Source organism: Typopeltis vanoorti, chromosome 14 (assembly GCF_054136105.1).
Source record: "Typopeltis vanoorti isolate ZY-2024b chromosome 14, IOZ_Tvanoo_1.0, whole genome shotgun sequence".
Lineage (NCBI taxonomy): Eukaryota > Metazoa > Arthropoda > Arachnida > Uropygi > Thelyphonidae > Typopeltis > Typopeltis vanoorti.
The window spans coordinates 93,306,769-93,333,669 of record NC_143562.1 but is presented as its reverse complement, the minus strand read 5'-3'; the positions used below and the strand labels follow the sequence as shown (position 1 = coordinate 93,333,669).

Below are 26,901 nucleotides of genomic sequence, written 5' to 3'. Positions count from 1 at the left end.
GTGAAGAAGTAGCAGTGAACTCAATGTTGCATACACCAGGTTGATAGCTTTTATCAAATTGGGCACCCATTTGTTGAACAATCTCTTCTGCATCTGTCACCCTCACACCATCTGCATTCAGAAGTTATTCTTTCATATTCATTCTTTCTTTTTGCTTGCAGCATATCGATAGAATTCTTTGAGGTTATTTTTAGCATGTAGTGCCAGTTTCTTTTCATACTCAGACTTAGCTTTCGGTACAACAGTTGTGACTATTCTAGCCTGCTGCTTATAATTTTCATAACGGACAGCATCATTATTCACATGGTATTCCATCCACATCACCCATTTTTACAAATTTTTTGCTTAATAAGGTTACAAATCCATTTGACTCCTACCCTATTTACTCTTTGAACTCTCAGGATACATTCTGATATCACATCATTTAAGTATTTTTTAAATGTTTCCCATGCATCGTCAATATTCTTCCCATCCAGCATCCAATACCATTCCACTGAACTCAGTATACTCCTCAGTTGGTTAATTTCCTGCTTTGTAGTTCAGCATGTAACCTTTTCTGAATGGAACATTCATAAACTTAATCACTTCTCCCCCAAGTGAGTACTGCATGATCACTGTCACCAACCAGAGGCAGAATAGTTACATCTTTACTGAAATGCCCTCTGACACTATAATAAAATCTAACACTCTTTGACCTCAAGTTCCTTCTGTCATAAGCTGTTTGAGGAAGTTATCCAGCAACAGCTCAATAAATTCAGTTTCATTCTTCTCATGAAATTTTACTGCTACCAAATCAATATTTGGATAATTAAAGTCTCTCATTATGATCACTCTTTTTGCACCCATTGCCACTATTTGGTGATGCATTTCTACATCATTAGTAACCGATCCACCAGAACTATAACAACACCCCAGTATGTAATTGATCTTGATAGATTCCACCTCACACCGGATGGCTTCAAATTCACTTCGACAGGAAATAATGTTACCAATAGTACAATCATAGGTCTCAACACTAACTGGAATCAAGTCATCCAATATCATTAGCAGCACTCTCCTATCCTGCCTACCCCCCCCTCCTAAAAATACTGTATCCTTTACATATAATAACAATTATGTATGTCTGATTCTGATAGCCAGGTCTCACTAATGCCTACAATCTGATGTCCCAACATATTGATCAAAGCAACAACTTTGATCAATATGTTATACTCTTGTGACACAGTTGGACAACTTGCAGATCTTTATCCTTCTGTAGCGCCTATACATATAGACATCTTTGCACATGTTCGATAGGTTGGAACTGGATGAACACAAAGTTGAAATCATTCTCTCCTTGTAATCATTTCCATGATAATGCCCATTCCCATCATTATCACAATTATATAACATTATTGCTCTTCCTCTCATATTCTCACCATTCCTTCAATTATAATTTAGTTTCCCTGACTCTCTCTCTCTCTCTCTCTCTCTCTCTCTCTCTCTCTGTTAGGTCTCATACCAGTTATTAGTTTTTCAAGAGTCCTGATTCCAAATGCATTCAGGTGTACACTATACATCTTATACAAATCTAATCTTCCCTCAAAACTCACTCCACACATCCAAAAACTCGCATCCATTCCTTCTACACAGCCAACGCATCGAATCGTTTTCCATCATAGCCATTCTTCTTAATTCATTTTTATCATATTAAGGTAATATACTTACTATTCTTTCTCACTCTTCATTTTTATTTTGCTGCTTAATTTTCTTTTCCTCCCTATATTAATTCAAATGCCTCTCAACTTTCTGTAATTCCCACATCATCTTCTCTCTGATAATCTGCTTTAATTTCGCTATTTTGGAGGTTAAGTCATTTTCAATAACCCCCTCAATATCTTCAATAATGTCAGCAGGGTAAGCCTTCTTGTTCTCGACTTCATTGCACTGCACTTCTTAGAGTTATGTTTCTTGTGCGTTTTTGGGGCCATTTTAAACTACATTTATTACTGTAATATCTTAACAAAAATATGTTATAAAACACAAAAATCTACACTAATATACTATAAAATGCTAATTTTCTCAGGAAAAAATACAATAAAACAGATAAAAATCACTAATTTTACACAAGTTCAAAATTCACCAACTAATCACAATGTAGCCTTGCTGCAGCTTATATTCAACCAGAAATGCTGAAATATGGAGGGCAGTTTTAGTGGGTGTTGTTGTTATGATCCATCAAGTCGTTTCCAACTCCTGGCGACTGCACGAACATACACTCTCCATTCTGATCTATCCCTAACCATGTCTTTCAGAACCTCCAAGCACACTCCAGTTGCTTCTTTAACTCCATCCACCCATCTAATTCTTGGTCTTCCTCTTCTCCTGCTTCCATCAACTTTAGCAAGCATCATCATCTTCTCCAGACTGTCATTTGCTCGCATAATATGTCCGAAGTATGACAATTTTTGCTTGATGATCATAGCTTCAAGGGAGCAATCTAGCTTTATTCTGTCTATCACTGATTTATTGGTTTACTTTGCAGTCCATGGTATTCTTAGTAAGCATCTCTAAACCCATAATTCAAATGCATCTATCTTCCTTCTTTCACTCTTTCTCAGGGTCTAACTTTCACATCCATACAGCACCACAGGGAATACCATTGCTTTCATTTTGTTGTGAGGCTAATATCTTTATCTTTAAAGATCTTGCTTAAATTTATCATTGCTTTTTTTCCGAGTAATAATCTTCTAACTTCTTCGGTACAATAACCATCTTTATCAATTCGGGATCCTAGGAACAAAATTGTTAACTGCTTCTATTTTCTCCCCATCTACTTCAAAATCATTAAGTTCACATGTTGCCATAACTTTTGTCTTTTTGGGGTTAAGTTTAAGACCATATTTATCACTTTCTTCTTTAATTTTCATAATAAGTTCCTCCAAATCTTTGCATTCTGCTAGCAAGGTGGTATCACCTGCATACCTCAAATTATTAATATTTTTCCCACCAATTTTAATTCAAACTGAAGATTCCTCCAGCCCTGCCATTCTTAAAATGTATTCGCTGTACAAGTTAAACAGGCATGGAGATAAAATACATCCTTGTCACACTCCTTTACATATTGTGAAATACTCAGTTTCTCCAAGATTTGTTCGGACAGTAGCTTCTGACAGCCATTTGGACTTCTTCTTCTTACAAACTGTTGGAATATTCTTCTTTGCTTCTGTTTTAATTATATCTTTAATCTCTTCCCATAGTTCATATGGTTCTCTTTCACACAAATTGAGTGTGTGTTGAATCTATTTTGTATGCTAATATTGTATTCAGCTGGTATGTTTCCAAGATCATATCAGATTGACATTTGTGTTGTTTCAGTTTCCATAATTTCACATGTATCGTAGCCACTAATAACTCATGGTCTGTTCCACAGTCTGCACCTGGAAAAGTCTTGACAGACTGATCCATCTTCTTTGTCCAAGTATATAGTCAATTTGATTTCTGTGTTGTCTATTAGGTAATGCCCATGTATGCAATCTTCTTTTGTGCTGTTTAAAGCAGGTGTTAGCAAACAAACAAAGAATTCTCTGCACAAAACTCAACTAGTCACTTCCCTGCAGGGTTACGAATACCTAAATCAAAACGACCTGTTATTCCCTGTTCCTCAGTCTCTCCCATCTTTGCATTCCAATCTCCAATAAGTAGCCATAAATCTCGCTTTGGAGCTGCATCTATCATTCTTGTAACTTGCCAAAAAAATTCTTCAATGTCTTCTTCTGATGCCTCTGTAATAGGTGCATAAACCTGAATGATGGTCGTATTCATTGGATGTCCACTCACTCTGAGAGAAATGATTATGTCACTCACTGGATTATAACCCAATACATACCTAGCCATCTTTTTCCTGAGTAAGAAAGATACTCCATTTTTTTCGACTTGTCTCATGTCCTGAGTAATACACCATATAGTCCCCTGACTGAAAATGGCCCACTCCTGTCCATCTAAGTTCACTTATTCCCAATATATCCAGCTTCTTGTGCTCCATATCCATCTTTACTATTTCCAGCTTACCTTGGTTCATACTTCTAACATTTACAGTGGGTACAATGCATAATTTAGAAATCAGGCATTGAATTCTCGATGATTAGCACAGAGCTTTCATACTATCCATGAATAAAAAGAGAAATATAATGAATGACAAGAATTGCAAAGGAATTTCCTTACTGATTGTTCCAGTAAGATTTATGCATGCATACTGAGAAAAGGTTAAGAAACATTGCAAAAGAATCATCTGGGGAAGAACAACCCAGCTAAGACCAAACAGAGACCATCAGGATTAGATTTTTACTTTAAGAAAAATAGTGAAAAATCATGAGAATATAACAAGAGTTTTGTAAATCTTGAAATGGCATAGGATAAGGTGCCAAGAGAAACAATAAGGTGCAAATGGAACAGTACAAAGCAACACACAGCTTATACTTTAGCTTAATGAGAAGTTGGAATTGAAAGAGATACAAAAAGTTCAATGAAATAGAGAAGGATACATACCACCTCCGCTGTTCTCATCATCTATATCAGCGGTGTCCATAATGTCAATTGCATAAGAGTTTTAGTTGATTGCCATGAATATATTCATATATTCCTCTTTATTCTTGACTGCAGTGCTGAATAACCAATTAAAATTTCAAGACTCTAGTAAGTTCAAAATAAGAGTTTTTGTGTTTCTTTTTATAATTTTTTTATTATTAACAGTACTACCATAAAAACACTGTTGTCACCTACATTATTAAAAGAAGTCCTCACCATAGAAGTCTGAATATTGTGAAAAAAAAATGTTTATTGAAAGGGTTATTTGGTTGATAGCAGATGGATATTTATTGGTGCAGTAGATCTTGTGTAAAAATTGGTGGACACCAGATACCACTGACCTATTGATCACGTTAGGAAGGAAAGTGGCATTAAACCTGATAGTGAAACTGGAAATAATCAAGTTAGCTCTTTACTCTATGCAAGTGATATTGCCCCTAAATAAATTGAAGAACAAGTCTTCAGGAATCTTTTAACTAAACTGAATTAACTGACGCATCAAATGTGGTATGAAAATCAGCAATAAAATTATTATTATTATTATTATTATTACGTGACACCTCCAGGGAGTCCAAAGACTCATCAAGGGAAGGCACCTACTCCACAACGCTGTCTCCACCACTCACTCCACCAACTACAACAAACCATAACTACACCAACGCCATCTACTGCCCACCACCACTACTAGTGTTTTTGCAGACAATCACAAACATCCATTCCCAAGGCAGGATTCGAACCTGCAGCCTTTTGGCTGGAGAATGGATACGCTAACCACTCGCTAATAATAGATACGCTAATTCTACATTGCATTCTCAAGATAGAATCCATAAAATAAAATATTTTAGTTATTTAGTTCCAATGTTTAGTGAGGATGAAAAGTTAAATATTAAATATGGAAATAAACAAGAGAATAAGCCAAACTGGTATTGTGTGGGTGGGTGGGGGGGGGGGGGCAACTGAATAAATGTGTATGGAACATGAGAGAAATTAGTCAAAACACTGAACTAGATGTATACAAGACAATGTTCAAACCAATTTTAACTTCTAGATCTGAGAATTAGAAAAAAAAAATAGCTGATTGAAGATTACAGTTCACAGATGAGAGTTTTGAGCAAAATCAGAGAGGTGAATAGATGGCATCAGGGTTAGAATCATAGTAATTTTTTTTTTTAAATGTTGGGCCTATATACGAGAGGTTGGCTGGTCAACCTATATTATATTAGTACCATATATGAGCAGTGGGTTGGGAAAGGAAAAACTTGTTTACATTTGATATAAAAGCCTGTATGTTGTATTCCTTGGAAAATACGTCAGGGGGAAGACTGTTCCACAGTACAGCAGTAGCAGGGATGAAGGAAGAGGAAAAGAAACTTGTTCTGTGGGTTTCATGGTATACCATGAAAGGATGTTGGGTGGCAGCTGTATGTGTTCCACCGAGCTTAGTACAGAGCGGGGGAATTATTGATGCTGTTTCAGATGAACATTTCCCATTGAAATATTTATAGAATATACAAATTGCTCCGCTCCTCTCTCTCACATAGACCAAATGTCTATGTGAGAGTGAGGAGAGCAAGTTGGTAAGAGATGGGTCATTTATCAGTCTAACTGCTCTCCTCTGTATTGAGGAGAGCATTTTGAGGGAGCTTTTAGGAGCCCCACTCCAAATGCGAAAGCAGTAATCGATAGCTGGATGGATTTGTGAATTGTATAAGGTTAACAGCTGTTTAGAGGTGAAGTCATGTTTTGAGCGAAAGAGAAAACCTAGTTTTTTGGAAGCTGAAGATGCAATGGTTGTTATGTGTTTATGCCAGGAGAGGGCTTGATGTCAGGGTAATTCCCAAAAGAGAAATCTCTTCTTGTCTGGAAATTTGAGTGCTATCAAAAATAATGCTGGGGGAAAATGGTATAGAAACTGCCCATTGATGGCATGGAATTTTTGTAACCTTTCATGTATGGGTCTGGTATATTTTTATATCACTCCCACACATGAAAGGCTGTAAGACCTATAGCAAATAAATGCCATGTAGAGTGGGGTCAAGAGCAAACTAATCTGTTGATATTAATGAAGAGCCAGAGGATGTAGACCCTGGAGAATGCTTCATGGGGAAGCTTATTCTATAGAACTGAAGTAGATGGAATAAAAGACAAACTAGAGTAGCAGGTTAGGCAAGTGAATAGTTCAACTGTGAAAGAATGTTGGACAACTGTTGCACATAAATTAACGATGCAAGAAATGATATTCTTTGTTTAATCCTTTATCCAAGTGTAAGCAAACAAAGTTTGCATACGAAGTATCTTCACGACCAGGCTACTTGCATATAGAGGCTAATGACTTCCGATCAATTGCCTTAGTATCCCATAATGCAGAGCCCAGATCCTTTTGGGTATGTATAATGTGCATTATAGGAGGAGTCACTATCCAGACCAGTTTCAACCTTTATTGAGATCTCATCAGTGAGAGCCAGACCCCAAAGGAATACCAAGGTTAAAGTAATGCAGAAGTCAATAGAGACTTCAATAAAGGTTGGCATAGTCTGTGTAGAGGCCCTTTCCATAATGCATAGCATTATACACGCCCATGCTTTGCAGTATGGGATACTAAGGCAATTGATGTGAAGTCATGAGCCTCTATATAAAGTAGTCAAGTCATGAAATACTTCACATGCAAACTTTGTTTGCTTACACTTGGATAAAGGATTAAACCAAGAATAACATTTCTTGGCATCTTTAATCTATAGCATAACCAAGTGAAAAAACTTTCAAATGTTACACATGTTACTAAAAGTTCAGAAATGGAAGACACGATGAATGCAGCCTTTCTGAAAAAGCATCTGTGGAAATATCTGCAGAAGAGACACAATGCAGAAACTGACCAGCTGTGACAGTGACTGAAAAGAGTCTGCAAGGGAGGATCATTTATCAACTGAATCGTCCCCTTCTAAATGGCATCAAAAACAATCTTTAGAAAGGTTTTACGTGTGAGAGCAGTATTCCAAGGTTAGGCAGATATGAGCCTGGTATGGGGCAAGGCTGGACAGATGAAAAAGTAACATCTTGAGTGTAAAGAATGCCAATTTTTTGGGAAGACAAAGATGGCAGAGAAGTGATTATGCCAGAAAAGGCCAGGAGTAAGAGTTAATCCAAGAAGAGAGGAAAGATCTAGTTTAGCCTGTTAAGTTTAACATTATCAAAGGCAAGGAAAGAAAACCATGGTTCCCTCTTGCATGAAAACAAAATAAAACAAAACTATATTTTGGAATCACAGAAGGCAATTAAGCTGCCAAAGCTCTATCAAAGGATGGCGTGAAAATAAGTGACACAGATAATTATTGTTTCAAAGCCCAAAATGCCAAGTGCTGCAAGATTGTTGTATTAGAAGGATGAGTGGAGAGTGCTGGCATCAGCATAACTGGGGGTAGGGGCGCTTAACGTCAATGAGAGGTCAATTTATGTATATAAGGAGGATGATGGTGAAATAAGAGTCATAAAAAAACTGGCAATCTGATCACAAAGGAAGTAAAGCTGGCCCCTCCCTAAAAAGCTTTAATGCCAAATCCTACCAAATGCCTTGAAAATATCAAGTGCAATAGCATAGGTTTCTCCAAACTTTTCATATCATGTGTCCAAAGATGGATGATGTGGGTGAGGAGATCTGCTGTTGATCTTAACTGGCAAAATCCATACTGATGGTCCCTGATCAGCTGACATTTATCTTCACACCAAAGGATGGTGTGAAGATAAATGTTAAAGATACTTATTGTAGATGATTTCAAAGTCCAAAATGCAAAACTGCTGCAAGATTTGTTGTACTAGAAGGATGAGTAGGGAGCATCAACATAACTGTGGGTAGGAGATGAAAGCCAGTGAGAGGTCATTTATGAGGAAGATGATAGGTGAAATAATAGAGCCATAAGAGAAAAACAATCTGATCACAAAGGAAGAAAAGCTGGCAATTCCCTGTAAAGCTCTAGTGCAAAATTCTGCCAAATGTCTTGAAAATGTATTCAAGTGCAACAGCATAAGTTTCTTCAAGCTTTTCATATCATGTCCAAAGATAGATGATGTGGATGCCAAGCCAGATTTTTCAGATTTACTGTTGATAATGTAAGATTAACGTTTTTGTATTCTATTTTCTACAGAGTGTCCAATTTGTCCATAATAAGAACAATGACAGTCTTAGTAGGCACCAGGGAGAGATAGAGGAGACTATTTATCTTTTGAAGATAGAAATGATGCTCATAATTTGTTGATAAGAAGAAAAGTAACCACTAAATTGTATTTCTTAAGCATTCTGGAATGGGGGATCTGAGATGCCAGAAATGTAAGGAATTGAAACTCAACATACTGTTTCTTTGTTATATGAGCTAGGATTACAGGAATTAAAAGCTGTTGCATGGTACTTTTTGTGAGAATCCATTAAATTTCATATATCGCTCGATGTTTATTTAAAGCCTACTTTCACTGGACTCTACATTCAATGGCAATCAGCTCACCATCCATCACAGAGATTGCATATAAAAACTTTATTGCAACATGCTCATACTATTGTTCTACGTCTCAACTATTACAATATGACCTCTTAAACATCGAATGATACAGAAAACTCATATATTTCTCATATCTCTATGGGAAAGTCTTTTAATCACTAATGAATTATCAATATTGCAATATTTCCTCAGCTATACCACTGCACTGTGATGTTATTATAACATTACACAGCTCTTACTTTTTCAAATCAATCCATTGTTCACATTCTACTTTGTAATTAACTACAGTTGCCACTGATGATGGTTTGTAATACTCAGGGTGAAATATATAACCTTATATAAATAATATTACTTATCCCTTTGTTTTTTCGTGTTAATAAAAGAACTACTTTCTGATATAAGAACCTCTCTTCCTCAAAGATGGGAGAGATTCTGGATCTCCACAGTATATTTATTATGCTTTTGAAGGGTGTGAGGGATACACATACTTCAAGAGCATCAAAATTGGTTTGGTTTATTTGGATTTATGGCTGAAGCAAACTCAAGCTATGAGGCCAGTGTACTATATCTGTTATAGTTGTGTGTTGTAATGGCCAGTTTATCTGTTTTGCAGGATGAAAATCCCAATTTTATAGAAGGAGAAACCCTGCCATATCCATAAGAGAGTGGCTAACTCACTTTCAATGGAAAAGCCCTGATAAAGGTTCTTTGCATCCTAGATGGGATTCAAATCCAAGTCATTCCAATCAAAGGGCATTATTGAACATGAACAAAGATATCACTCACACTGCATGTTAGAAGGTTGGGGGGTGACAGAAACCAGAACCTCCTTCAGTCTCCCAATGAGCAAAGCGGTGGTGGGGTGATGAAGATTACCACCCAGCAGGTATAGTCAGCATTTCTCACAACTACAGTCTTCATCATCAGATATTTTCCGTACAATGCTGAATGAAGGTCTCCTCAAAATTCCTCCATTTATTCTACCCAATCTTGAGCTCTTTTGTACCAATGAATTCTAGCATCTTTTTAATCTCATCCTTCTAACATCTAATTTTCTACAGCTCTCTTTGCATTCGTGGGATACCATCCAGATATCATATTTGTTCCTTTTTGAATGTTATTACTTCTTCTGCAATATGACTTGCCCATTGCCACTTGGATCATTTAACAGCTGCCTTGGTATGAACTTTAACTGAAATATTATGCTTTCTTTCTTGAACAGTATCCATTCAAGGTAGAAAAGAGGTTACTACATTTGTTGGTATTTCATCTCCACTGTTTTTTTTTTTTTTTCTGTTGTTATATAGTTATCATACATTACTTTTATGTTTATATTTAATCTATTCTGTTTTTGCTTCCTGCATTCAATTCACTGATTATCTTGAAATTTTTTGGTCAAGTTGTTCAAAAGAACAATATCATTGACAAATCAAATGTAATTAAGCTCTTTTCAATTTACTATATGTTAATTCCTCTATTTTTCTATTCCCAATTTTTAAATATTTCTTCTGAGACTACCATAAACAGTTTATATATATATATATAGATATAATAATTGAGAAGTTTCACACTGTTCCTGATTATAAAAATGCATTTGAATTTTTATGCAAGTGACTAAGTAACATAAGATTTTTTCAATTACCTGATTTTTAGGGCGCTTCTAAAATAAGTAAACCTAAGATTGATTAAAGAGCCTGTTCAAAATTAACAAAGGTGGAAACTGAGGATTCCTGATATTTGATGTCTTTTAAATAATTTATCTTATTACATAGATATGATTAATGGGGCTGCAGTTTCTTCTGAATCTGAAATGTTTTGGAGACTGGCAAAAATATACCTTACACACTTGACAAGAAACTATATTCTCATCTTATTCCTTCACCCAAGCTTAAGAAAATAAAGTCATCATCATCATCAAATTCCTGCCATGTACCATCAAGGGGTGTACAGGGTATGATAGTACTACATGAAAAATTTACATCATTACTAACTTCCTATCTACAATTTTCCTCCAAATCAGTCTGTTACTTGTCAAGACCCCAACATCACCAGATCTTATATTTCTATCGTCTAAGGCACTTTGTACCGTATCAATCCATCTATATCTTGGTCTTCCTCTGGGTCGTTTTCCTGCCAATTTGGCAGAGAACACTTGTTTTGCTAATCTTTCCTCGCCCATTCTGTTTATGTGACCATACCACCTGAGATTAGCTCTGCTAAAGCATTCCTGGATGCTGACAATGTCAAGTTCTTTCCTAATATCCTCGTTTTTAATATGATATTGCCATTGATGCCATCTGTTCACGCCTCTAATCTTTCTCAGGACTCTCATATCTGCGGTCTCTAGTCTTTGGTCAAGTGTTTCACTTCTAAACCAGCTATCAGATCCATAAGTTAAAACTGGTTTGAACACTGTCTTGTATACAGCTAATTTAGTGTTCCGACTAATTTCTCTTTTATTCCATATCAATTTATTCAATTGACTTCCTACCATACCAGCTTTATTGATTCTATTGTCTATTTCCATATTCAATTTACCATCTTCACTAAAATTTGTGCCTAAGTAGCTGAAATGTTTTACTTGTTCTACAGGTTCTCCATTCACAACACAGTTGACATTTTCAACGATTCTGCCTATTTTCATTGTCTCTGACTTTTCATTGCTGACCTTCATACCATATCTATTACAACAGCTATTCAATTTAGTCAGAGAATCTTGCAGACTTGTAGTGGATTTATTTAGAAGTATAACATCATCCGCATAAAGCTGACATTAACATCTCCAATTTTGATATCATGTTTAATACCACTTTCCTTCATAATGTGATCCTTTAGATAATGAATAACAGAGGGGATAATGTACATCCTTGTCTCACACCAGATTTAACATTAAACCATCTTCCTGTACTTCCTTCAATTCTAATTGCTGACTTACAACTCAAATAAAGACAAAGTATTGCTTGATATAATGCCCCATTGACAACACCATATAACTGTAGCGTATTCAATAGCTTCTCTCTTGGCACCTTGTCATATGCCTTTTCCAAATCGACAAAACTTAAATACAGATCTTTGTTATATTCCCATGATTTCTCCACTATTTGTCGTAAAGTGAAGATGTGATCCTGACAGCCTCTATTTGACCTGAATCCAGCTTGTTCTTCACCAAGCTTTTCTTCCACAATTCTTCTCAACCGTTTCTCAAGTATACTTGCATATATCTTACCAGGAACACTCAGTAGGGATATAACTCTGTAATTCTCACATTCAGTTTTATTTCCCTTTTTATATATGGATACTATGAGAGCTCTACTCCAATCATCAGGAATTCATCCCTCTGTCCAGGCATTCTGAACTATGCAGTGCAGCCACTGTAAGACTTTTATACCACAATACTTCAGCATTTCTGGTCGAATATAATCTACTCCTGCTGCCTTTCCACATTTCAAGCCTTTGATTGCTTTTTCTACTTCAAGTATGGATATGTATTCCTGACTGCATGCCTGGTCAGTGTTTCATTTAGCAATTTTTTGAAGTAATTACTCCATACTTCAAGGATATCTTTTTCTCCCATTTTCATGTCACCCCTTATCATCTCTAACTCCTTTTACAGCACTCTTTCCTCCATTCCTAAGCTTCTTCAACAACCTCCAGATTATTTTGCCACCTTCTTGATATTTATTTTCTATGTTCTTGCCAAAGTCCTCCCATGACTTTTGTTTAGCTAGTTTTACACAGTGTTTAGCTTTCTTACATTTGTCTCTGTATTCTCTAAGAGCACAAGCTGACTTATTTGCCAGGAACTTTTGATATGCTTTCTTCTTTTCCTTCACTGCCTCTTTAACATCCTGTGTCCATCATGGAGTTCTGATTTTTCTATCCTTGCAGATTTGCTTATTTTTCTATACTCACCACATGTCTCTCTGGCTGAATCAATCAGGGTTTTCTTCAAGCTTGCCACTGAATCTCCAAGGTTTGGTTCCTGTTCTCAAACTCTTTCATTTTTTCTTCAATAATCTTTCTGTATTTTAGTCTACAGTTCACATCTGAGAGCTGCTCAACTTTTATTCGCTTTAAAACTTTCTTACATGTTATTCTTTTCAATATGAAATTCAATTTTATCCTGCTCAAGACTAAATAGTGATTACTTCCAATTTCAAATCCTCTGTACACTTTGGTGTCCTGCACCAGGGAGAAAACATCACTATCAACAATAACATAGTCAATGAGACTTTTCTTATTCCTTGCCTCTTCTCTCCATGTGAATTTGTGCACATTTTTATGTTGGAACATGATGTTTGTAATAACCAGTCCATGTCCTGTGCAGAAATCCAACAGGTGTTTGCCATTATTATTAGCTTTGCTCTTTTCTTCAAATTTTCCCAAAACATTTTTGTATGTCTGACAATCACTTCCTACTCTGTTAATTAGATCCCCAACAAGGACCAACTTTTCCTTTTTCATTGTGTCAGTAGCTTTCTCTAGAGCCTCAAAAAATTTCTCCACTTCTACCTTAGTAGAGCCTTCTGTGGGACCATAGGCACAAATAAGTCTCGTAGTCCAGTTCCCCATTCTGATATTTGCCCAAATCACTCTACGTGACACTGCCTGCTATTCAAAAAGATGAGCCTCGTATTTTGTGTTGAATACTATGGCTACTCCTTCTTTTCCTTGATTGTCATTTCCTGAATATAACATTTTGTATTTATTGCTCAGAAAGATCTCACCAGTTTTTGTTTTTTTGTTTCAGTCACCCCTATTATGTCGATCTGGTACTTATCTAATTCCTCCGCTAGCTCCATTTCTTTGCCATTCAGGCTTCTTATGTTGATAGTACCGATCTTTAACTCTGGTAATGTCGAGTTGGGGTGTGTTTTCAGATTTCTTCCAGTAAATGACTTTTCGCTGTTCGCCCTGGTTCCCTGGTGAAAACAACGGGGGCCTTGTTTAACCAGGCGACACCCCAGCCGGCATGAAATGTTGTCATGTTGTACCATCATTTTGTGTTTTGGTTTAACCAATAGGAATACAATTTGGTCATCTAAATCCCATGCCAGCCCATCCTCTTTCATTCAGTATCCAGGTAGATATCCAACAGGGTGCACCACGAGAAGGTGAGGATTGGACATTAGGTGAGAAGCCCTGGTCGGTTCTCCGCATTCCTTTAAAGGTTATGTGGAGGTCTCCTCTCAGTTATACAGCTTTGACCCTTAAGCAGCCCAGAAAATAAGCACTGCAGAAAATAAAGTTTATGCCTGAAATATATTCATGACCAGTCTACTTGTTTATAGAGGCTGTTTACTTCATACTAAGGCAGTTGATGCGAGGTCAGTAGCCTCTGTACAGAGGCTACTGACTAGTCAAGTATATAATTTATGCATAAACTTTATTTGCTTAAAATTTATTTTTCACTTGGTTAGACTATAATAAATTTAGTTTAATCCTTTATCCAAGTGTGAGCAAACAAAGTTTGCCCCTGAAAATATCTTCAGGACTGAATATGGTGTTGTACTACCTTACCGGGGTAAGGTAGTACAACACCGGGCAACTCGTAGCAAAGGTGGACCAAGCTAACAACACTCCTATCCCAGTATCTCCCATAATGCAAAGCACATCTCCTTGCGGATATGTATAATGTCATGCATTAAGGGAAGGGCCACTACCCAGACTAGTTTCAACCTTTATTGAGGTTTCTTCTGTGGGAGCCAGGTCCAGAGGTTGAGATATCAGGCAGAAGCAATAGCGAGGTCATCTTTGCCTATAGGAGTTGCCAAAAGGTGTGCCACCTTTTTTATTAAATGACTCTGGATTTAGAGAAAGATGTTGAAAGTTTATTTTTCACTTGGTTACACTATAATAAATTTAGTTTAATCCTTTATCCAAGTGTGAGCAAACAAAGTTTGCACCTGAAAATATCTTCAGGACTGAATATGGTGTTGCTACCTTACCGGAGTAAGGTAGTACAATTCAGTCCTGAACTCGGTACAAATTCAGTCCTGAAGATATTTTCAGGTGCAAACTTTGTTTGTTCACACTTGGATAAAGGATTAAACTAAATTTATTATATTTTATTTGCTTAAGCTTGGGTAAAGGATTAAAATCAGAATATAATTTCTTGTGAAGAATAGCATAAATTATATTTTTGGCAACAGAACAAAGATGATTCAGAAGAAATAGCACTACTGATCATATTTATGTACTAAGAAAAATAATTTTAAAAAAAAGGCTCTCAAACAGGAATATAATTTCATGGCAATTATAATATCCTTTTCAATCCAGCAGTACTTTTTTTTACAAAAGTACTTTTTACAAAAAAAAAAAAGAAGTTTATATTACTGTTGAAAGAAAGCTAATTGGATGGCAATTTTTAATAGTCTTCTCTATCTCACTTTTTAAAAATAATAAAAATAACCCTATCCAACTATTTGGTATTATCTTCTGACTGAGTAGAATGTATAAATTTTACCAAGCACAGTCATGAAAAGTTCACCTCTTGCTTCAAATCTTTTATCTGTATCTCATCTTCACCCGGTGCCTTTCAACTATTCATGCTGCTCACTGCATACTAAACTTCTTCTTTTAAAATCTTAGGGCATATTTCTTTCTCTTTAATTAAAAACATTAATGAATTTTTGCAACACGATAAAATTATCAGAAGTACAGGAATGACGTTTATGTTAAGAGAAAAATTTTTAACATTTGTAGAATTTTCAGCTAGGTTTCCTGGCCATTGTCAATATGGCTGAAAAGATATAAATATAATAAAAATAACACTTAAATTGCAAGTGCATAACAATATATGTTATCAACTGCAGTAGGACAACTCCATCTACAACCATTAGAATACAAAGAAATAAATTTAAATAATTACAATTTCATGAAACACAGGAAAGCTGGTGTGGTAGGAAGTCAATTGAATAAATTTATAATGAATAAGAGAGAAATTAGTCAAAACACTAAATTAACTGTATACAAGAGAGTGTTCAAACCGATTTTAACTTATGGATGTGAGAGATAGGTCAGAAGTAAAACACTTGACCAAAGACTAGACACCACAGATATATGGTACTGAGTACTGAGAAAGATTAGGGGAATGAACAGATGGCATCAATGGCAATATCATATTAAAAGAAAATTAGGAAAGGAATTGACATTATCAGCATCTAGAATGCATTAGTAGAGCTAATCAGAGGTGGTATAGTCATTTAAAAGAATGAGAGAGAAAGGTTAGCAAAACAAGTATTCTCTGCCAGGTTGGCATGAAAAAGATCCAGAGGAAGACCAAGATATAGGTGGATTGATACGGTAAAAAGTGCCTTAGAAGATGGAAACATACAATCTGATAATGTTGAAGTCTTTACAGGTAACAGACTGATTTGGAGGAAAATTGTAGATAGGAAGTTAGTAATGATGTAAATTTTTCATGTAGGACTATCATATCCCATACACCCCTTGAGGGTATGTTTTTTATTTTTTTTTTATTTTATTATTTTTTTTTTAAATGGGCCCATATATGAGAGGTTGGCTCGTCAACCTATAGCATGTTAGTACCGTATATGGATGGTAGGTTGGGAAAGATGAAACTTGTTCATTTGATTTAAAAGCCTGTATGTTGTATTCCTTGGGAAATATGTCAGGGAGAAAGACTGTTCCACAGTACCACAGTAGCAGGGATGAAGGAGGAGGAAAAGAAATTTGTTCTGAGGGTTTCAAGGTATACCATGAAAGGATGTTGGGCAGCAGCTGTACGTGTTCCGATGGGCTTAGTACAGAGTGGAGGGAATTACTGATACTGTTTCGAACATTTCCCATGGAAATATTTATAGAATATACTAATCATAGAGACCAAGCTTCTATGTGAAAGTGAAGGGAGCGAGTTGGTGAGAGATAGTTCATTTATCAGTCTAATTGCTCTCCTCTGTATTGAATCAAGCATTTTGAGAGAGCTTTTAGGAGCGCCACTCCAAATGTGAGAGCAGTATTCGATAGCTGGATGGATTTGTGATTTGTATAAGGTTAACAGCTGTTTAGAGGTGAAGTCATGTTTTGAGTGAAGGAGAAAACCTAGTTTTTTGGAAGCTGAGGACACAATGGTTGTGATGTGTTTATGCTAGGAGAGGGGCTTGATGTCAGGGTAATTCCCAGAAGAGAAATCTCATCTTGTCTGGGAATTTGAGTGTTAGCAAAAATTATGCTGGGGGAAAATGGTTCTTTTTTGTGAGAAATAAGACAGAACTGGTTTTTACTAGTGTTGAAGTAGACGAGGTTATCTGAGTCCCATTAGAGGATGGCTTGGAGGTTGGAATTAAGGGCAGTGGTGGTTGATGTTCTGTGGGTTAAAGTGAGTTGTGTAAAGTAGGGTTTGTCAAATGAAAGGGAGGAGTGTAATGTGCTGTCATCTGCAAAACTGTGTATTGGGTTAGAGGTCAACTGAAGTAGGTCATTGATATACAGAAGGAAGAGGGTTGGTGAGAGAACTGAGCCTTGTGGGACCCCAGCATTAGTTGGGTGGTGAGAGGATAGGGAGCCATCTACCATCACACATAGTGTGTGTCCAGACAGGAAGCTGGCAATCCATCTGCAGAAGTCCTGAGACAGTCCAAATGATGGGAGTTTGCTTAGTAAGCCTTTGTGCAAAATCTGTCAAAGGCTTTAGAAATATCAAGTGCAACTACTTGTGATTCGCTGAATTTCTCCATGGCATTTGTCCAGCGACGGAATCCATAATAGCCGGGTACCTTCAAGGTAGATTAAGAGTTGATGGTTTTCTCCATCACTTTAGATAGGACTGGAATGGGTTGAATATAAGCCAGTTTCCAGACTTTGGGATATACCAGTGGAGTAATGAAGTAAGAGAGTGTGTACAGATGGCATAGGAGGAATGCCATCAAGGCCAGGAGACTATTTTGTGTCTAATTTAGACAACAGGTTTATGATTTTTTTTGGCAAAAGGATACAGGGGGCATTGTATGTTGGGCAGTTGGAATGACTGGAGGACATTTTGGGAAGTCATCATAAGTTACAGCCAATTGCCTTGGCAAGAGACCAAAAGGCATGGCTACACTTCCTACCTTTTGTTTGTTCAAATTCTGTTTTAGAAGCATTGATAATTTTCTTGCATCCGTTTCGGGCTTCAGTACAGGCAGGAATTTGATGATGATGACACACAGGAATGAGGAGTGTTACTTATGATGACTTCCCAAAATTTTACATATCCAGAAGGCATAAAATTCAAATGCTTCAAAAACCATACGGTTATGAATGCTTATCCTGTACTCAAGTTTACTAGTGGTTTAAGCGATTTTAAAGCGGTTGTGAGACGCTTGAGGACGACGAAAAGCAGGGCCATCCAAAAACTGGACTGAGCAAAGTTAACATCCAAAAAGTGCTTGATTTCATCAGAGAAAACTCGAAATCATCCATGAGATTGATTGAAGATGAACTGGGGATTCCAAAATCAATTGTGCACAACATTTTGACCGAGAGTTTTACCTTACCTTACCTATCCTCTTCGCTCCCTGCGGAGCATATGGCCTCAACCACTGACTTCCATCTGACTCTATTCAATGCTTCTTTTTTGATCTCTTTCCAGGAACATCCCAGCTGCCTTGCCTCTATTTCTAGTTCTCTTCTCCATGTTATCCTGGGTCTGCCTCTTTTCCTCTTGCCTTGGGGATTCCATTCTAGTGCAATTTTTGCTATTTCTTTATCTGGGTTCCTGATTGTGTGACCTATCCAGTTCCATTTTCATTTAGTGATTTCATTTCTGATGCTAGTTTGACCTGTTCTCTCCCAAAGTTCTATGTTTGTTATTTTATTTGGCCAGTATATTCCTCAAGCATTTGTTTATGTAGACCTGTATTTTATTTATGTTTTCCTTTGTTAGTGACCATGTCTCAGCTCTGTATAGTAAAACTGGTTTAACATTAGTGTTGAAGAGCCTAATTTTGGTTTTTAATTTTTATCTCTTTGGACTCCCAAATTTTCTTCATCATATTGAATGTAATCTGTACTTTCTGGATTCTATTTTGTATGTCCTGTTTGGTTCCTCCTTGTCCCAGGTAGATAAAGTTATCTACCCGTTCCAGTGTTTTCCCTAGTATTTCAAAGACTAATTCTTGTTTGGGGTTTATCTTCATTACTTTGGTCTTATGATTTATTTTCAATCCACATTTATTTGCTTCCTGGTTTAAATTATCTATTTTCTTTTGGAGGTGTTGATGTTTTTGTGACAAAAGCATATATCGTCTGCAAAATCCAGGTCACTGATTTTATTTGACCATCCTCATTGAATGCCAATTCTTTCTTCAGATGTTTTCCTCATCACCCAGTCAATGACAATCAGAAAGATGGTCAGGAAGAGTTTACATCCTTGTCTTACTCCTGTGTTTGTTGCAAATGGTTCTGATAGTTTGCCATTATTTATTATTTGGATTTTGTATTTTTCATGAGTTTTCTTTGTTATATTTATGATTTTTCTGAGGAATCCTGCAGTGTTTCATTAACTTCCATATAGTCTTTCTGTCTATGCTATCAAATGCACGTTCGAAGTCGATGAATCCCAAATATAGGCTACTCTGCCACTCTATTGACTGTTCAACAATTATTCTTAATGTTATTATCTGATCAATACAAGATCTGTTTGGCCTGAACCCAGCCTGTTCTTTCCTCAGTTTAGTTTCAATTTCTTGTTTCATTCTTTCTATCAAAATTCTAGTAAATACTTTACTTACAACATTTAGAAGTGAACTCCCTCTCCAATTTTTACAAAGTGTTATATCTCCCTCTTTTGGCAGTTTAACCAGGAGTCCTGTATTCCAGTCTTCTGGCCATTCCTCCTTTTTCCCATATTTGATTAAATAGCAGGTGTAGCATTTCAACAGTAGTGTTTATATCTGCTTTAAGTAGTTCAGCCTGTATATTGTCACTCCCAGCTGCTTTATTGTTTTTTGTTTTCTTTAGTGCATGAGTTATTTCTAGTTTAGTTATAGTACTTGTATTTATTTTAAGTATTTCTTCTTCTAGTGTTTCTGGTATTTCTTCTTCTAGTGTTTCTGGTATTTCTTGTTCTAGGTTTTCTATTTCTCCATTTAAAATTTCCTGGAAATGTTCTACCATCTTTTTTCTATGTCTGTTTCATTCGTGAGTAACTTTCCTTGTTTATTTTTTACAGGCCCTTCTCTTTTAAAACTCTTCCCAGCTAGCTTTCTTGTTATCTCAAACAACTTCTTTGGGTCAAATTTATTTGCTGCTTCTTCAGCCTCTTTACACATTTCCTCCAGGAAAACTCTTTTAACTTTCCTTGTACTTTTTTTTACCTGTCTGTTTTTAAGCCTGTATCTTTCATTTATCCTATTTCTTTTGTTTTCTTCTGTACTTTGCAGAAGTATATTCCATAAAGCTTTCCTTTCTTCACATAATTTGATGGCTTCTTCAGAGATCCATTGTTTGTGATTCCTACACTGCCTTCCCAGAACTTCTTCGGCAGTACTACTAAATATATTCTTTATTTTTTCCCAGTTCTCTTCAATGTCTATTTCCTTAAGTTGTTCCATATTTATTCTTCCATATTTATTCCTTAATGTTACTTTATATTTGTCTTTTGTATCCTTGTTTTTCAGTTTGGATGTATTGTATTTAATTCTTTGGTCCTTGCCTTTAAATATTTTTCTTAGTTTCATTTTTATTTTTGCAATCAATAATAAGTGGTCTGTAAAGGCATCTGCACCTCTCCAAACTCTTACATCCATCAAAGAGGTTCTCCAAGGTCTGTTTATTAAAATATGGTCTATTTGGTTTTTGGATTTCTTATCAGGTGATATCCAAGTCTGTTTATGGATGTCTTTATGTTTAAATAGGGTTCCTCCTATGATCATATCATTGAAAGTGCAAAAGTCTTTTAGGATTTCCCCATTTTCACTACGGTTTCCTAAACCTTCTTTTCCCATTATTCGTTCATAATTCGTTCACTGACCGTTCGTCAAAACACACTGTCACTCTTGGCACAATAACTCGGCTTCTAATGAAACAAATGTCATAAACAGTTAACACAATACTAATAAAGGTTGCTGCTTTCGACAACAAAAAGATACAACAGGGGGCGCCACTAGTTTCTTCTATTTTCGACAGAGGGTGTAAAAACAGCTATTTAAAAAAAAGGGGTACAATTTATAGAAATGGGTTTAAAAGGGACACACAATGGAAAAGCGTGAGAACCACTGATTTATATGGATCATATTACGAAAGAAAGTGTTATTAAATCTGATATCAAAATTGGAGATGTCAATGTTAGCTCTTGCTTTATGCAGACGACGTTATACTTCTAAATAAATCCACTACAAGTCTGCAAGATTCCCTTACTAAATTGAATAACTGTTGTAATAGATATAGTATGAAGGTAAGCAATAACAATGAAAATAGGCAGAAGCATTGAAAATATCAACTGTGTGAATGGAAAACCTATAGAACAAATAAAACATTTCAGCTGCTTAGGCACGATTTTTAGTGACAATGGTAAATTAAATATGGAAATAGATAACAGGATCAACAAAGCTGGTATGATAGGAAGTCAACCGAATAAATTTATATGGAATAAGAGAAAAATTAGTCAAAACACTAAATTAGCTGTATACAGTGTTCAAACTAGTTTTAACTTATGGATCTGAGAGCTGGGTTAGAAATAAAACACTTGACCAAAGACTAGAGACCACAGATATGAGAGTCCTGAGAAAGATTAGGAGCATGAACAGATGGCATCAATGGCAATATCATATTAAAAATGAGGATATTAGGAAAGAACTTGACATTGTTAGCAGAGCTAATCTCAGGTGGTATGATCACTTAACCAGAATGGGAGAAGAAAGATTAGCAAAACAAGTGTTCTCTGCGAGGTTGGCAGGAAAAAAAAAAAAAGGAAGACAAGATATAGGTGGATTGATATGGTAAAAAGTTCCTTAGAAGATAGAAATATAAGATCTGACAACGAAGATTGATTTGGAGGAAAATTGTAGATTGGAAGTTAGTAATGATGTAAATTTTTCATGTAGTAGTATCATATCCTGTACACCCCTTGGGGGGTAAATGTCAGGAATTTGATGATGATGAGAGATAACCATAGTAAGAAAGAACGCATGCGCATGAAGCCACTGTGACTACCTCTCACTCCAATTTATACAGTAAGTGATTTTATACTGTTACTAAACAAAGTATCTCAATGTCTTCCCTTTTCAAAACTATAAACCACCTTCACAGCAGTAATTTTTTTTCCCATTGTCTCACTAGATAACTTTTAGTGTAATGAGGAGAGAATAACACACAACACAGTATATTTCACTATAGTTCTACTTACCAGACAGTTAATGTGCTTTCAACAGATAATCCTAGTAAGGCACACGCATCTCTTGTGAAAACATCACAGATTTCTGCCCAATGGATAGAATCTAATAAATAGCTATAAGGTGAATTATGCATACCCTGTCTCAAATACAACAAACTGCCCATAAGGACTTGGATTTCTATAAGAAAAAAAATTAATTTAAAGAAATTTATCAAAAATTAGTTATTATGAGAATGAAGATTTATTATGATTCTAAAAACAAACATAAATGAAATACAGGAGAAGAATGATATTAATATATCATTGTGGATCAGAATTTATCTTCCATTTCATAACATGATGATAGCTACATACCAAGAGTAACTGAATGATTAACAGATTGATTACATAAGTAAAATGTTCTCAAAATTCTTTCAAAAAGAATTTTGAAAAGTGAACATTTACAAAACAGGAACTGAAAATGAATTCTCTTGTTACATAATTTATTATTTTTATATAACGAAACCTGTGGTGAATTCATCACTAAAAACACACGTAATAACCACAGTAATGACTATTTAATTTGTAAATATTTCAACCCAAGTATCTTGGAACAACATCAGTACAGTATTTCGAACAATACTGGGAATAACATACAGTTAGTGTGCATGATTACAATGGAATCTCAATATGCATGCAGCAACGTGTTATAGAAGTAAATCAAATATAACTGAAAAAAATAATAATAAAAAATAAAATAAATAAAATATATATACCGATTATTTTACACAATTGTGTATGACAATTTCCCATACTTTAGGAACAGTAAGAACATCGTTGCGGTTTAAATTTGGTCTGTGTAGTAGGGCTTCAGCACTTTCTTTATATAAACATTCATATTTATATAAAGATCTATCTAAAAGTTTTGACTTCTCCCAATGGATCCTATGGTTTGGATTTTCAACTCCATGTTAGGAGAGACCAGATTTCTGCGGTTTGAAAAGACGAATGTGGTCTATTCTTATTATTCCTAAAGTATGGGAAATTGTCATACAAAATTGTGTAAAATAATCTTTATATATATATATATATTTTTTTTTTTTTTATTATTATTATTATTTTTTTTATTTTATTTTATTTTTCAGTTATATTTAATTTACTTCTATAACACGTTACTGCACACATATTGAGATTCCATTGTAATCATGCGCCCTAACTGTATGTTATTCCTAGTATTGTTTGAACTACTGTACTGATGATGTCCCAAGATACTTGGGATGAAATATTGACGAATTAAATAGTCATTACTGTGGTTATTACGTGTGTTTTTAGTGATAATTTATTATATAGTTATATAAATGTCATACAGTCATATAATTTATATAGTTGATAGTCAAACTAGAGCAGATGGGGGGTTGGATGTTAGATTAATGCATTGGATCGGAGACTGGCTATCTGATAGGTATCAGCAAGTTGTGTATGGGGGAGCAATATCTAGGAAGATGAAAATCACTAGTTGTATGCCTCAGGGGTTTGTTTTAGGCCCATTGCTGTTTAAACTGTATGTTAATAATATTGGCAAAGATTTGGATGGGGATATTCAGTTATTTGCAGATGATGCAAAGTTGGGACGAACTATAAAGAGTAGAGAAGATGTTGCTGCCTTACAAGAAGACTTGAATAAATTGAGTGAATGGGAATGGGGATGCGAGTTCAACATTGTAAAATGTAAGGTTTTAAAATTTGGGAAACAAAGATGAGATGTAGAATTTATGCCTGTGGGGATATATTGTTGGAGGTGGAGGAAATAAGGGATCTTGGGATGATGGTGGATAAGGATCTGAAATTTAGGGGACACATTGCCAAAATTGTGAGGACAACACAAAGAATTCTGGGAATGATGAAGAGGACATGTGTGGCCAAGCTTTGATTTGGCCGCACATGGATTACTGTGCCCAGATTTGATCATCTGGTTTTCAAAAGGAAGAAGAGATGTTAGAAAGGCCCAGAGATGACTGACTAAGGTAGTTTCTGATCTCTGAAATGTCGAATATGAGGAAAGGTTGAGAAGATGCAATTTGGAATCTAGTGGATAGGAGGAGGGGTAATATGATAGAGACCTACAAATTAGTAAGGGGTTGTTATAGGATCAATGTTGGAGAGGTTTTACAGAACACGGTGGGGTAGATCAGGGGAGAACAAGAGGTCATCCCTGGAAGCTGCATAAGAAGGGTGTGAGCATGGGGGGGGCGAGAAGCAGGTTTTTTGCATGCAGAGTTGTGAATGATTGGAATGCCTTGCCTGAGAATGTGGTGTCTGCAGAGAATTTGAGTGTGTTTAATGGACAGTATGATGAGCTGTGTGTATGACGAAAAGACCTCCTAGATGAATCTTTGACTCCATGGGACCCTGCAATAATAATAATAATAATAATAATAATAATATACAGGAAAATATGTAATAAAAATATTTCTTTCATGATTACTTGAAAGTATTCTTTATGTCAACATCACATGATATCCAACACCTATGGAAATGAGTGTGCACAGTTTCAACTTATCAGTTATGACTGTGTGTCACTATGTCTCATCTCCTAAGTTAAGATAAGGAAAACGCCCTCCTTTTTTTAGTTAAAAAAAAAAAATCCACATGAACCCTATAGATGGGAATCACTGTGCAGGCAACTACACTAACTTTATATAACAACATCTTAAAAATGTAAAAGATGCTTGGGAAGTTGCCAATAGGGATGGTGCATCAAAGAAGATTGTTGTAACATGCCACTGTAAGAAAAGATATAACCTTTTTTTTTCTTAAACTTTATTTTATTATTCTTTGTTTAAATTTTTCATTTCATTTTCATTAAGAGACCAAGCATGGAACTTTTTTTAAGCCATTTCAGGCCTCTAATAAGTGAGGAACTTCATACCCCAATCTAAAGATATTTACAAACAGCCTGCCAATGACAGAATTTGGATCTGTATCCTATTGATTGAAGAGAGAATTATACCAACCACTCAAACAACCAGATTTACCTGGCTGGCTAAAAATGAAATGAAGAAACAACATTATAGCTGATTTGATTTGGAGCATGCTTGATAGAATCTTGCATTCCCGATACAAAGATCAAAGACATCACCCATGCTATCAGAATGCAAAGAGATAAAGTGAAAGAGTTAATAATCCCTGCCCCCCCAACAAATGATTTAAAAGGTGGAAAGTATGGGATGCAAGAAGATAACCAAGAGTTAGTTGAAGAAACAAAATGAAAGAGTGGGCAAATTAAACTTTGCAGTCTATTGCCAAGGTATGATAGTAGTGAATGCAGAAGATGGGCCACAATTGCAAATGAATCAATGTGTAGGTTGCATAGGAATGGTGTGCAGTTTTTCTGATGTTCCAAATGAATAGGATGAAAGAAAGGACTTGTATATTATATTATTATTGTACAGGCACCTTCATGGAGTGTGAAAACTCATCACGAGAGATCCAAACTATCTGCACAATCTATCATACCTCTCCTTGAACCCATTAACAGACAAAGCACACACAACTGATTCTTGCAACCCATTCTGCTTATTCACAACTCTCCAAGCAAAATATCTAGTCCTCAAACCTGTACTAACTACACCTTTATTCAACTTCTAGGGATGACCCCTTGTTCTGGTCCCTCTAGCAGTGCTGAAACATTTCGTCTGCATCCATCCTATAAAACCCTTTAAGCAACTTAAATGTTTCTATCATATCCCCTCTTTTTCTCCTATCAACCAACTTCTGCAATCCACACACCCTCAATCTATCTTCATAGGGAACATTCCACAGACCACTCACCATCTTGGTCACTCGCCTCTGAATCTTCTCCACCACTTCCACATGCCTAAGAAACCCAGGAGATAAGACTTGAGCACAGTAATCCAGATGTGGATGTATTAAGGCCTTATAAAGAGAAATAACAACTTCCTTATCTCTACTTATTAGTGTGTTCTTCAACAGTCAAGTAATCTTATGGACTACCTTAGCAATCTTAGTAATATGTCTTCTAAACTTTAACTCTCTGTCTACCACCAACCCTAAATCTCTAGCTTCCTCTATTTCATGGAGTACAGTGCCATCAATGTGAAACATAGCTTGTAATCTGTTTATCCCAAAAATGCATAACATTACATGTCTCCATATTGAACCCATTATCTTTTGCCCATATTGACTGCCTATTTAAATCATCCTGCAAACTCTCTGCATCACCTTCATCAACTATTACTCTACCTAATTTTGCATCATCAGCAAACAACTGCCTATTTCCTTTCAAGTTATTTCCTATATCATTTATGTACAAGTTAAACAGCGTTATTTCCTATATCATTTATGTACAAGTTAAACAGCGTTATTTCCTATATCATTTATGTACAAGTTAAACAGCGTTATTTCCTATATCATTTATGTACAAGTTAAACAGCAATGGTCCCAGCACTGAACCTTGTGGCACACCACTAGTCACCTGTTTTCACCTCAATTCTATTCCTCCACATACCACTT

At 35.8% G+C, this 26,901-nt stretch overlaps 1 protein-coding gene across 2 annotated transcripts in view; it reads right to left on the bottom strand.

The window, feature by feature from the left end:
- Sou (required for meiotic nuclear division 5 protein souji) overlaps window positions 1-26,901 on the bottom strand; it is a 280,328-nt gene that overhangs the window by 118,182 nt on the left and 135,245 nt on the right. For both annotated transcript variants that reach the window (XM_090403620.1, XM_090403621.1), the window contains exon 6: window positions 22,402-22,567. In XM_090403620.1, the coding sequence (XP_090259746.1) occupies window positions 22,402-22,567 (166 nt within the window). The remainder of the gene's footprint in view (window positions 1-22,401; window positions 22,568-26,901) is intronic.